Here is a 13,665-nt window from a genome sequence, read left to right as displayed (position 1 = left end):
GTATTCAAGGTGTGGAGCTTGCCATAGATTTATATAGTGGCATGATGATATTTTCCATCTTTTTATCTATCCCTTTCCTAATGGTACCTACCATGCAGTTAGCTTTTTAAACTGCTGCTGCATATTCTATAGGATGACTCAAGCAGTAAGGGTAAATCTGGAAAGCCCGATTGGTTTAATTCCTATTATATTGTATGTGACTTACTTCAGAATGGCCCTGTTTCCCCACCCACTGATTGTTTGTTTGTTTAAAAGCTGAATGGGTGGAGAGGTAGGTTTTGCTCTTTCTCCTCTGACCACCCTCCCTCTATTCATGGGTACTGTTACTGGAGCTAGAAGAGGACCTTTTAAAATACATTTTAAGTAAAGGGGAAAGTTCCTTCTGGGAATGGAGGAGCTTAGCTTTCTTCAGGAGCCGAAAACAACAGGGTGATGGAGTGGGAGTTTGTGGGTTGCCATCATGAGAAGAAGAGGTGACCACATTTATTGTGCGCATATGGATATGAAACTGTGAATGCCAGTAGTCCTATAAGAGTTCAGGGTTTTGTATAGCACAGGACTATTGAGAAATAATACAACTCATACCCCTTTCCTTCTCATCGCTCAATGTGCAGGGATTTCATAATTGCTTAGAGGTTTACAGAACTGTATTGGTTTAATCAGCATTCTTGTACTATGGCTGAGATCATTCCATTTCCAGTAAAATCAAATGTACAAATTCAGTGTAACAGTAAGAAGACTAAAACCAGCTTTGAGTTAAATTATTACTGTGTGCTTATTTTGAACTTATATTTTAAAATAATGCAGTTCAGTAATAAAAACAACAACAACTTTGCATGTATATAGCCCTTTTTGCTGAAGACCTTTACAAGCATTAATGAATTTGGCCTTTGTTACCATTGTGAGGTAGGTTAGTATTATTTCCATTTTACCGAAGGGAAGAATGAGGCATGGAGAGATTAGGTGATTTGCCCAGGTTAGCACAGGAAATCTGCAGCACAGCTGAGAATAGAGCCCTACTCCTAAATGGAGATTTTTAAAATCTCAGTTAGAATCTTTTGCCTTAACCACAAACTGCAAACTCCTTTCTTTTCTGTGTGTATTAATTTATGTAGAGAGAGAGAGTAATTTGTGTATTTTAGAAATATTTAAATTAGCCTCTATGTGCTCACCTTTTATATTGGGGGTGTGTGAGTGTGTGTGTGTTCAACTTCTCAGTAAAGCCTGTTATAAGACGTAGTGTTGCTAAGTACTTGTATGATTTGCTGTACTTTTGGAAGGGCTTTCCCTTAGTGATCTTCTCTTGAATGACCTCTTGATACCTTCATTTAAACTTGGAAACGTTGGTCTTCTTGACAGTTAGCACGGCTTTCTCATTATGTTCATTTTCATTGTAAACATGAAAGAACTGCTGTCGTTATTGCTTAGAATAGATTTTTCTTCAGTTGTTTTGAAGTTTAGTAGAAGTAGAAGTTAATCTTTAAGAGAGTCGTGCTTAGAATGATTGGATAGCAAAGCCTGACAGGTCACGCTGTTTGTCTTTACATTTGCCGAGTAGATGATGATCTGCTGACTCCAGCTGTAAGTGTTTTTTTGGATAGCAGAAAAACAATTGGCTTTTCTCCCCATAAAATATAACCCTTTGTTTATTCTTGTGGGGCAGGAAGATTCCAAAACACATTGAGTCACAAAGGAAAGAAGTGAAGAGTATTGCTTTCTTTTTTTTACACTCTTTTTTTCTTAATTGAGAGAAGAGAGTTTAATACTGAGTTGAATTGCTGACTTCAATGGAGGTCATTATTGGAACTGACTAATTTGCAAGTAGAAATGTATTAAATTGACCCAAATCTAATTCACATAGTGTACTGCCTGTAACAAAAAGTTACAGTTAATAAAAACACCTGCTACTAGAGATACTCTAAATTTTCTGGTTTCAGAGTAGCAGCCGTGTTAGTCTGTATTCGCAAAAAGAAAGGAGGACTTGTGGCACCTTAGAGACTAACCAATTTACTTGAGCATAAGCTTTCGTGAGCTACAGCTCACTTCATCGGAGTGAATGCATCTGATGAAGTGAGCTGTAGCTCACGAAAGCTTATGCTCAAATAAATTGGTTAGTCTCTAAGGTGCCACAAGTACTTCTTTTCTTTTTTCTAAATTTTCTGTATAGACTCATTTCAACCAAAGGAATGTGGCTTTTTGTGTTTCCTTACTGTCTTCAGTTCATTCAAATGATCAGTAATCGCTTTTTTTTTTTCTCAAAAGAGAATTTGTCTTTTTAAATTGCTTACTTTTTGCCAGGTTTATACATTTTTTGCTATCAGTTGATATTAGTTTTGTTATCAGGTTAATATCGGTTTGTTCTTTGATATCTACCCCACAGTAGTTGTGGGGTTTGGGAAGCACAGATGGCCGATTACAAAACACCGTAAAGATGTATGAGACAAATTTTAACACTTTTTGTGGATATCTGTATGAGGGATAGGAGGAGGATTCCAAGGACCTGCACATCTTTACTGAACCAGATAGCAATTGTACAAGCTGAAGCTGAGGTCAGCATTAAGTCCTTCCTGGTTTATAATAATAATGTCATCGGAAGAACACATTTGTATTTACAACCTTAAGAAGGATTTTTGCCTTCTTTCATTAAGAGGCTCTGGCTGCCCACATTTTATGCACTTTCAGAGTGCAGTAACAATTGTGGCATCTTACTCTCTGCTTTCATTTTCCTTCCTGAGATCAAGAAGGTGAAAAGGCATCTTACAAAATGCTCACTTGGTTTTGCTTTCCTGGCTTGAGATGGGTTTAGTGGGATGAATTGCTGCTATTTCTGTTACCATGGCTTCATGACTTTTGAAATGGCTTATTACGATTTTTTGAATTTTATAGTACTTCCACCTCTACTCCGAAAAATAGATACTGGGCATGATTTAACTCATGCAGCATGACTAGTCTAATATCCACTTCTACATGTGTCCAGAAAGAATGATCTTCAAATACATATTTCAGTCTCTCTCATAAATATATACATGTATGTAAGTGAGATTTTAAAATCTCGCATTTTGTACATTAAAATAAGTTTAATCAGTGTCTGCTAATCGTTTTAAATCTCCTTCAGCACTGCACAGTCTAGAAAATAATGGCATAGGAAAATGTTTTGCCTTTGTCCTCACTAAAAGTTCTGGCCAAGTGGCTGTTCAAGAAGCAAATGATTACAGCTAGTATGAAAAGGATGGTTTACTAGGATTATTCTTATCTGTAGTTCCCATCAACCTTAGACAAGGAATGGATTTACTTGTTCTTATTGTAGTTAACTGATCAGTATACAAGAATTTGACCCATGAAATAAATGGGTTAAATAGAAGTGTAGCTATATTTAGCTTCCTCTTTGTATGTCACTTCTCCACGGCTATATTCTGCAAGTCCTTCCATTCCCTTTTGTTGCTAAATGTGTGTACTGTTCTAAAATGCTGTTTGACTGACCCCAGTCTACCCTTTATGATTTGGATTAACCAAAACTCCAGTAAATGACAGAGGCATATCTAAACATTTTAAATGCATTGTTTTGTTTACCTTTTATCTTGGTCAACCAATAAGAGAGAAATACTCTAAATTGATATAGTGTAAATGATCTTCAGAAAGATAATAGAGAAAAATATGGATGATTAATCCTTTGATAGGATCCATGCTTTATACACTGCCTATGATATTTCTTCTTAAAATTATGTGTAGTTTTTGTATTTTGTACCCCCCTCCCAAAATAGTTAACATGAATAATTTTCCCTTAGCCAACCATGCCAACGTTTAGATGCTGTTTTAGGTAGTACTGACCTCAATCCAGCAAATAGGGCTATTCACATGGTTAAAGGTACTTTACTGGCTCAGGACCTTATTGCACTAGCCTTTCACATTTAGTCACCCAGAATCAAATCATGCATCAGGCCCCAATTCTGCAAATAACTGTGGTGGAATTACTTATATCTATATGAAATTCCATTGATGTTAGTGGCACAATGCATTGGGGTTTGGATCTGCACAGGCATATCTATTTGCAGGATTGGAGCCCTAAATGATAAGGAAAAATGTTACATATTATTTGTGATGTTGTAGTACCTATAGGCCCCGGTTGGGATTGGACTTCATAGTATTATGTGTTCGGCATCTATATAGAAAGAGACAGTCCCTGCCCCGAAGAACTTACAATCTCAAATGACCAAAAAAGACCCAGGGAAGAACAGGCCACAGTATACAGCAAACTGGTCAGAGTGCAATAGTAAGAGCGCAGCCTTTAGTTCCAGATTTTTTTTCCTTTATGCTTTTTCATTTAGGTTTTACTCTTTCCTATTTCTTCTGTCAAATTGTTCTAAAACTTGTCTTTATAATATTTTTTATTTTAATCCTGCTTTTGTTTATAGTTAACGCTAGCATTTTCTATATTTTGTTAACTTTTGACTCTTTCTGTTGGTTACATTTAGCACCCCATCTAGTTTGTTAATTGTAAACGTTGGCAACTTTAAAATATATATATATATTTAACCCTCACCTTTTCAAATATTCAAGGGGAGCTTTAACTTGAGTTGCTTTTTAACACTGTTATTTTCTGTGCTGTATTGTTTTTAACTTTTAATCTTAGCCTTATGCATATCTATTTTAAAATTTTAAGACTTTGTGTATCTGCAAATGCACCTATTTTCCTTGATAACACAGACCATGAATAACAGGTTAGACCAAGTGTGGTCTAAGTATATTTGATCCTACCTCAGTGCAGGGGCTGGACTAGATGACCTCTCGAGTCCCTCCCAGCCTTATATATCTATGATTCTATAAGCGATGGAAAGTTTTTAGTATGAAGCTAACTGGAGTTCTGATGCTGAGCTTGAGTCAGTGAAGGGGATAACGAACAAACAGTTTTGCAGGAAGAAAGCACAGTTTTGTAAACACACCCCAAAGCAAGCACGCAGTTTGTCATGATAGGCAGTCTGTTTAAAAGAGACTCAGTATTGGGATAGAAGAAATGTTGCAAGCCAAGACTAAAATGCGTAGATAAAGCTTGGCAAGGAAAGCTTACACACCCCCTCTTCTGTACTGTTCATGATTGGGGTCAATGCTGTTAAAACTCTCCCTTTCATGAATACTTACATATGGGCTTAATTTAATACATTGTGAGTAGTCCCAATGACTTAATGGAACTACCTGTGGGGTGAAATTGCAAGTTGAAGTCAATGGGAGTTTTGCCATTGATTTTAATGGGGTGAGGATTTCACTCAAAGTGGGTAAAGTTAAGTACCCACATAAGTCTTTGTGAGAGGTGACCTGTAAACACAAATACTTCTATTAAAAACAAACAAAACCCACCCACAGACACCTAACATGATTTTGACCTTATTGCAGTTAGTGATCACCAGCAGGCATTCAGTGAAGTGAACTTAATCATAGTGTAAATATAGAGAATTGCTTGGGTCACAATGTGGAGAAATCCACTTTTCAAAGTAGTGAAAACCCCAGTAACTTAAATTAAAAGTTAATATCTCATGCAGTTTTGAGTGATGGGTTTCTTAAAGCTGTAAAATCTATTCTCCACTCCCAGCCTTTTAAAAAAGAAACTCAAACATAAGGAAAAATTAGCATTTACCATTAATTAACTAACTGTTAATAACATGGCTCATCTAGCCACAATCTTATCTTCAGCTACAAAAATGTAAGCATTTGCTGAGTGATATTAGCAATTGAAAGCTCTTTGTTTAGGCTTTTTGTTTTCTTGGCAATAAGTAAAATTCTTTGTAAGAAGTCATTAAGATATTTCTCAGTGCTGCCTTTTGAAAATTTTCAGGCTGCTATCCTTGTCCGGGGCCAAACATGAATCCCATTGCTCTTGGGAGTCGTTGGCTTGCTTATGCAGAAAATAAGGTAAGGAATAGCTTAAATTTTAAATATTTTCTGTAGTAGAGAAGCCAGAATGATTTTACTTAAACCACAGGAACAGACTTGTTTAAAAAAAAGAAAAAAAAGGCTGCAGCCTTTAAAAGGACATTGACAAATGATGGTTGGCCAAAAATTACACCTACCAGCTGTGTTTTGTTTGCAGTTATATCATCCTTCTACTCTATGCACCATATTCAACTGTGTGAGCTTACAGGGCCTGGATATACAAGAATAGTACAGGCAGAAAAAGAAGAGTTTTCAATCCATGATTGCATCATATAGCTTGCTCAGCAATTAACACCTTAAAAATTGTGTTCAGTTCTTTAAACAATAACTCGCAACACCTCTGTAAGACAGATGTATGCCTATTTTACAATTAGGGGAAACTGAGTCACAAAGTGGTCCAAGGATTTGTCTAAGACCACACAGCAAGTGAGTGGGTAGAGTGGGGATTAGAACTCAAAAGTTCCTGGCTGCCTGCCTCCAGGCTCAATCCATTAGACCACAGCTGTCTTCGAGAATGTAAAATATTGAATTAGTTCTGATTATTTTCAGAGTCAAAGAGAGGAAAAATTAGATGCCAAGGAAAGTAATTAGCACTCTTTTTACCCAGTGTAGTCCTAAAAGATTATTGCGAATTTAAAACAAGATGTCTTTGAAAACTTTACCTTCAGTTACCAGAGTATGGTTTGTATTTTAAAATGGAAGCACTTACCTTTTTCATGTTCACCCTTGGTTACATTCCTGTGACAGGAATAGCTGCTTGTAAGAACTGAGCCAAAGACTATCAGAGAGGCAGCTTTTATTAATTTGCCTGCTGTTATACCTCTGTCCAAATTTAGGTCTGCCTCTTGATGAAACACCACACCCATCGGTCAGCTACAGTGTTGTTCAATTTACAGACTGATCTGTAAGTTTTGCAAATGCTGCTGTAGCAATATTTAAACAAATTATGAAAATAAATAGATCAAAAGGGAACTTCAGCTACTGATGTGTCCCTTGGATACATTGACTGTTGCCCTTCTTCAGTTGAATTTTTACTTTTTTACCCATTTTAATAGAATTACGAAGAGGCATTTTCAGGAGAAGATATAGTTTAGGGTGATTTTTATCCTTTTTTCCTCTTTCTTTCAACAAAAATGATAGAAGGGAGCAAACAGAGAGTCGACATTTTCTATGCAGCAACAATAAATATCAGTGACTCATTTGCCATTTTATTTAACTGGCAGTCTTTGTTAATTGTTTGATAGGGGCTAAAGGTGTTCTGGTTTGGTCTATTAATAATAAAACAAAAGCAGTCTAGAAGCAATGCCATTGCAGACATACTAAATCTCTACAAAGCCCAAAGAATTAAAAATGTGTATGTAGCAAACTTTTTTCTTTTGTCATTTTTCTGCTTGCTGGAGTCTGTATAATAAAAAAAAAAAAGGAGTGGAGGGGAAAGCCACATCCAAATTCTTAGGATGTCAAATATTTAAAGTTACATAGACATCGCTAAAGCCGTTGATTATATTTATTTAAATTTATTTGCGGTAATGCTGCCAGACCCCAAATTCCACCATTTCAAAGTTTATGAATTCTTAGGGACTACTCATCTTGTAATTGAAAACCAAAGCTGAGCTTGCGACAGTCTGGGTGGCACCCAGAAGATTATAAAAAGGGGTTAAGTGTCTCAGCAGGGCTTTTTGCTATTTGTATGAAAAAACACGCCACTGTACATGATAAATAAGAGCTATGCTAATGGGTTACGGGGTTGTATAGTTTAATAATAGTTACTTGCTGGCTGTCTTTCTCCTCGCAGCTGATCCGGTGCCATCAGTCCCGTGGTGGAGCCTGTGGAGACAACATTCAGTCTTACACCGCCACAGTCATTAGTGCTGCCAAAGTGAGTACATCAGCAACCGCTGGAAGAAGTTTATCGTGTGCAGTGATTATCAGATTCCCTTGCTGAACTGTATTGAGATCCCCCCACCCCCGCCCTTCGAATTCGCAAAACAGAAAAGAATCTAAGGAAGGTGCTGGAATTGCTTTAATAATATTAAACCCAAATATAGGGGCCAGATCCTGCACGTTTCTGAGCAGCCATTGCTCAGCGCTTCTCAGTAGGCACTCAGCGCCATTCACGATTGGGCTTTTTTATCTCAAACCTTTAGTCACACTACCAGCTCTTGCTCATGTGAGCATTCTCAGTTAAATCACTCAAGCAGGACTGATACTCGGTTTATAAACACAGCCGTGCCTGGTGCTTTGTGGATATAGTTGCTCCAGTACTGTATTTTTACTGTATTTCAAGGGTGATAAAATTGTACTTGAAGGATAGAAGAGCTAATTAATTATATACTTACTACCAGAGCTGGTCGAATTTATTTCGGCAAATAGTTTATTCACTGGTATGATTTGTCAAATAGTTTTGGTTGGAAAAAATGAGAGGATGAAATTCTAAAACCACAGAAATGTTTCATTTCAAAATTTTCAAAATTAAACATTTTGACTTTGTTCAGAAAAAATATTTGTTTGGAATTTTAGCTAGATTTATCAACCCCTGACCCCCAAGTTTTCATAAAAACCCCCAAGCCCCCCCTCCCCTCCGAAAACTAAACATTTCAAGTTAAAGGAAACGTTTTGTTAGACCTGAAATGAATTTTTTTGTTTTGTTTTTCACTGGCAAGAAAAACCTAAAAAACTGTTGATACAAACCAAATTATTTTTCAGATTTTTTGAGTTCAGCCACCGAACTAAAAAATCAGTTATTTACCCAGCTCCAGTTATTATAACCTTCAAAAAAACCTCTCAGTGTTAATAATAATGTTTACATTTAGATACCAGTGCCTATGGTTTGCTTAGTCGGAACAGCGTTCCTCTGTGTGTTTGGAAGCTTCTGAGTTTTCATGGAAAAATCTCAGGCAAGCCAAAAGAGCATGCATTTTTGTCCTGGAGATTTTACCTCTCACATTTGGCAAAGTCAGTTCTTTTTCACACACACACACACACACACACACACACACACACACGCTTCAGTGTTGGCTGGCAAACTTCATGCTGATTACAAGCTTTTCTTATAACCACAAGCCTTGTGATTTGTGAAATACACAACAAAACAGTTCTAATCATAGGGATTACAAAGAGAATCTAAATGACAGCATGGAATAGAAAGCACAACTGCACAGAACAAAGCAACAGTTTAAAGAACCCACAAAGAGAAGCAAAGGTCATGATGTTTCATATAAAAGCAAATAAAAAAATGAATGTATTCCATCAAGATGGCTTTAGAACTCAACTGTGCTGTGGTTGGAGGGGAAGAAAAATGACAGGTTTTTACATTGCTGAGGGGAAATTTGGATCTTCTTCCTCCTGAAGATACTATGTTAGATCCGTAATATCTGCTTTGAGTTTCTTCACACTCAGTGGAAAAAGGTGAAAAAAATACTTTCCGCCTCATCAGTATTTGCATTTTTTTAAAAAAACGGGCAAATGGGCTTAGCTAACTAGCTCAGTAGCATTTGCTATAATTGTACTCAAATAGGCTAGATTCTTGTTTACATGAGGGTCACTTTACACTACCATAGCATCCTAAAACGTGGCCTTAATGTAAGCAAGAGTCTGGCCCAATACGTCATTGGAAAGAGCAAGCCACAATGTTGTTAAACCCTATGAACAACTGGGTAGCACACATTCAATAGTCCTTGCAGATCAAAGGGTAAGTTTTTTTTGTTTTGTGTTGTTACAGGGACTGAAAAAAACAGCCAGAGAGTGTCTGTCAGAAAGCACAAAAGGGTCCCTAGACAAGACCATAGATTGATAGTTTTTTAAGGCCAGTAGGGACCATTATGATGATCTAGTCTGACTTCCTGCATCCTACAGGCCGGAGAATTTCACCCAATACATACGAGCCCAATACATACAAACTTGAAAATAATGATGGTGCAATAAACAGGGAAAATATTTGTATAGTTGTAGGAAAGAAAAATGTATGAGACCCTATGTAAGAGCAAGGCAGTAATCAGAGCTGGGAAAAGATAGAAAGCCATTAGATAATATGCCCTAACACATGCACCTAACCCACTGATACTTGGGGAAGGACTTCCGGGTTGGTACTACAGGGTAGAATGGAAATCTGATTCTCTTGTCAATTGTTAGTGTGGTCCTTGGTTAGTTGTGACTGCATTGTGTAAATAGGGGCGAGGGAGACTCAGGGACTCTTGTGTACAGGATATGTGCTGGGGAGGGCATATATTTAAATGAGACCTCAATTTGTGGTATAAATTAGAGTAGTAAAATTGTTATACCAATAAAATAAAAACCAGCAGGATCTTATTAAAGGGAAAAAGGCAAAGTACCACATTTATTGTGAATACAGAAAGAATCATAGTAAGCAGTTAGTTATAGCTATAACATTCCATTCAATCTCATATTTATTCACACATTCATTCATACAAACACACACACACACAGGTTCTGCTAGGTTGTTATCATAGTTACCAGCCTTAGAGTTGCTCATGCCAAGGCACTGGCCAGGTGGCCTGGACATGAGGAGGGAGCAGGGCCTTGTCAGATGCTCATCTGATGCTCCTGGAAGTTGGTTTGCAGAATCAGACCCCAAAGTTCTCACTTTTTAGAGTCTATTTTTATAGGAATTTCTTCCTATGCCAGTCTATGGGAATTGCTTCATCATGCTGTTGCTGAATCAATCAGCAGATAGCACATTCCTGACGGCTCCGTGCTGCTAGATGTTATCTTGTTCTTTGGTTCTCCCATTCTTGAGGCTGTTGGGTGGATTCCAGTCTGCCCTCTGGGGGTCCTCTGGTTATTTCCACTTGACGCCTTCTTCAGCCGATGGACGCTGGATTCTTAGGCTGGCACCTCCCTGATCATTCAGTTATTATCCACACCAAGCATCCATCCACATACATCCTCTGTCTCTGTTTTAATCACAATTGTTAATACAACAAAAGGGCAGGGAGTCTCTGGGTGCTGTTTCTGTTGTTAGAGTATTGCTTTGGGTCTCTCTCTCTGTGAATTGCTTTGAGAACAGACTCTGTCTTAGAATGTACTAACACAGTTAGCAGCTTGCAAGTTTCGCACATAGAGGGAGAGAAACAGTACCAAAAACCAAGAGACCTCTTCATTAGTAATACCCTGGAATTTAAACTATGGGGAATCAAACTCATTTGTGATTTTAATACAGAACTTCTTTAATATGATCCAACATAATGCCCACCTTGCAAGCCAGGGTGGAGTTTGGGTGGGACTGGGAACAGTGGAGACAACCTTCTGGGGAGGGAGGGAGATTTTGGCCAAGGGGATTTGAGACAGTCTTCATCATCCTCCCTGCTCTACCCCTACCTCTTTGCCTCTAGTAGATGGGGACCTGCCGCTTCCCACTTCTGCCCCCTTCCTTTCTTCATGCTGTATGGAGAGACAGGATCACATGGAGCATCTGGGTCCAGGCTCTGGTGTTCATCCCATCCACTGCAGCTGCCATTGGGCTGTGCAAGCCGGGGTCTTGGCTCTTCCGTTGCTGAAGTTGGGGAAGGGGATGATTTAAAAAAGAAAAAAAAAAAAAAAAAAAAAAGGTGGATCCTAGATTGAGTAGCCCTGTTCGTCCCGCCTATCACTAATATGCTGGATGTCTGAGAGTGCCAGGGGCTGGGCTGATTCCCAGTTTTGGGGTCTGGAAGGTGCATCTTCCCTGTATTGGGAAATGGGCAAACAGCTATGTAGTGTGACATAACGACAGGAGCGTACCTCTATGTCCGGTGCTACCTGTAGCTCTTCTCGTCTATCGTACCTCTCCAAGAAAGAGGTTGGGACTCTGGTATCCAGTCAGGGTTCCTTGATTGGCCTGAGTGTGTAGAGAGGGCATGGGTTCACACTCACTTTCAAGGTAGGACCTCAAGGTCCACTGGTGCCAGTTCAGATCGCTGGAACAAACGTGTGGGGTAGCGTTGGGTGATATATTCCAGTTAGCTGTAGGCTGTTAATAACATTGTATCCTTCTTGTTTAACCATTTGATATCCGTGTTTCATTGTTTCTATGTCCACATCAATGGACAATGTAAATATTTTCAGCCTGAAATTTTGATAGGTAGGAGGCTATTTTATTGTTCGTTGACCAGGTTCCAATTAATTAGTACAAACCTGTTACAAATTTATGCCCCGATTTTGCAAACATTTATGCACATGCAGAACTTTACTCGTGTAAATAATCCAGGTGAAGGCAATGGGACTGCTTAAGTGAGTGAAGGCATGCACATGTGTAAGCATTTGCAGAATTGGTGTCTTAATTATGTTTGTGCTTTCTGTTAACGGATTTGTAACTTCTGTGTCTGTTAGCAAGTCTAAAGCATGGAACAAAGTTAATAACTTTGTTTTGACCGATTTTAATCCAACTGGGTAGCAGTGAGCAATATGTGATTTCCTGGTAATTGAAACACTGATTTACCTCAGAGGCAAAGACACAGTCCAAATATCTGTTGCCCTTTGCCCTTCCCATTACCTCACCATCAACCTTATTGCTTGTTTAAGTAACTCTTCCTTTACAGGCCTCAACTGTGATTATATCTTATCTGCATGAAATGGTTTAGGATCCATCCCTTTGATCAATGGAAGTGTTAGCTACTTTTAAAGTGGATGTCCTTTTTTATTCCCCACTCTGTCCCTTTTGAATTTAGAGCGGTTCCATAAAAGTTCTTGTTTTCTCAAATGACCTTGAGAAATTCAGCCTTTTGTGGGTCTTGATTCCAATCTCTTATTGAGGGAAGTGGAGGAACCTTTGCCCAGAGAAGGAAGATAAAGTTTGGTAAGGAGTCATGGTGATAGAACCCCATCTGAGAGCTCCCACTTGGAGATCCTCAGAGGAAACACTCAGTAGCTGTGGAAAATATTTACCATGATGACATTTGATGGATTAACTTGAAAAATGCCGCAGTAGCGAACAGCTTTTTTTCTCCCTAATGTGGTTCACATGTCTTTATCATTTGAAATAGGTCGGCCTCCTGCTCAATCAACAATTTCAAGAGTTATCCACAATCCCTTTATCCGACAGAGCTAGAGCTACCTACCCCTGTTTGCATTTAATGCCAAGTTCAAAACCACAGTCGCATTAGGAGACATTGACTCTTGGTGCCCAAGGGTTAATCTCTCTTTTTATCCCGGCAATATTGGAGAAACTCACAATATCATGGCTTTATTATTTGATGATCTTTATTTTAGATGCTTAGAAGGATTTTGTTTTGAACAGACAGAGTAGTTTTCACTATTCCCACTTGATGCATCTGACAAAAGCTCCCTTTTCTGCTGTTGCTAACTTTTCCGTGGGTCATTTTGCCCCTCTGATCTTTTCATTTCTTCCCATTTGTTTGGAGAGTCTGTTGACTATCTGTGTGTGTTCTAAGGCAGATCACAGTAGTGATAAGTTCAGCAGCTTCACAGAACGTAAGTGCCCTGGAAACAGAAAATTATCACATTTTAAAATGTTGATAATTTAATAGAGTATATCAGGGAAGTTTATTTAATGTTCACAAAGATGAAAATTGCTTTGTATGATATGCTTCAGATCCCATGGATTTCTCCACTGCCAGTAAAGTCAGTGAAATGGGACTGAAGGCATGTAGCATCTTCCAGGAATGAAGCTCATTATTATTGAGTGGTTTTAGTGATTGGTGAACTTCCAGGGAATGGGTTTAGATAATCATCCAGATGTGAAGTTGCTTATCTGCAGTATCCATGCTTTGGGGCGGAGGGGGG

General features: G+C 38.4%; 1 protein-coding gene and 1 long non-coding RNA gene across 17 annotated transcripts in view; one reads left to right on the top strand and one right to left on the bottom strand.

The window, feature by feature from the left end:
• LOC142069469 (uncharacterized) overlaps positions 1-6,702 on the bottom strand; it is a 54,735-nt gene extending 48,033 nt beyond the window's left edge. Inside the window, exon 1 of the long non-coding RNA XR_012665316.1 lies at positions 6,635-6,702. This is a non-coding gene — a long non-coding RNA (uncharacterized LOC142069469). The remainder of the gene's footprint in view (positions 1-6,634) is intronic.
• Positions 1-13,665, top strand: part of BCAS3 (BCAS3 microtubule associated cell migration factor) — a 510,082-nt gene that overhangs the window by 98,662 nt on the left and 397,755 nt on the right. For all 16 annotated transcript variants that reach the window (XR_012665315.1, XM_048824521.2, XM_048824531.2 and 13 more), the window contains 2 exons: positions 5,828-5,904; positions 7,721-7,804. Coding sequence is in view for 15 of the 16 variants with exons in the window: in XM_048824521.2 (XP_048680478.1) it covers positions 5,828-5,904; positions 7,721-7,804 (161 nt within the window). In the remaining variant the exon portion in view is untranslated. The remainder of the gene's footprint in view (positions 1-5,827; positions 5,905-7,720; positions 7,805-13,665) is intronic.

The sequence above is a fragment of the Caretta caretta genome, chromosome 17 (genome assembly GCF_965140235.1).
Source record: "Caretta caretta isolate rCarCar2 chromosome 17, rCarCar1.hap1, whole genome shotgun sequence".
Taxonomy (NCBI): Eukaryota; Metazoa; Chordata; order Testudines; family Cheloniidae; genus Caretta; species Caretta caretta.
The sequence above is the reverse complement of the archived record's forward strand: the minus strand, read 5'-3'. Positions and strand labels throughout refer to the sequence as shown.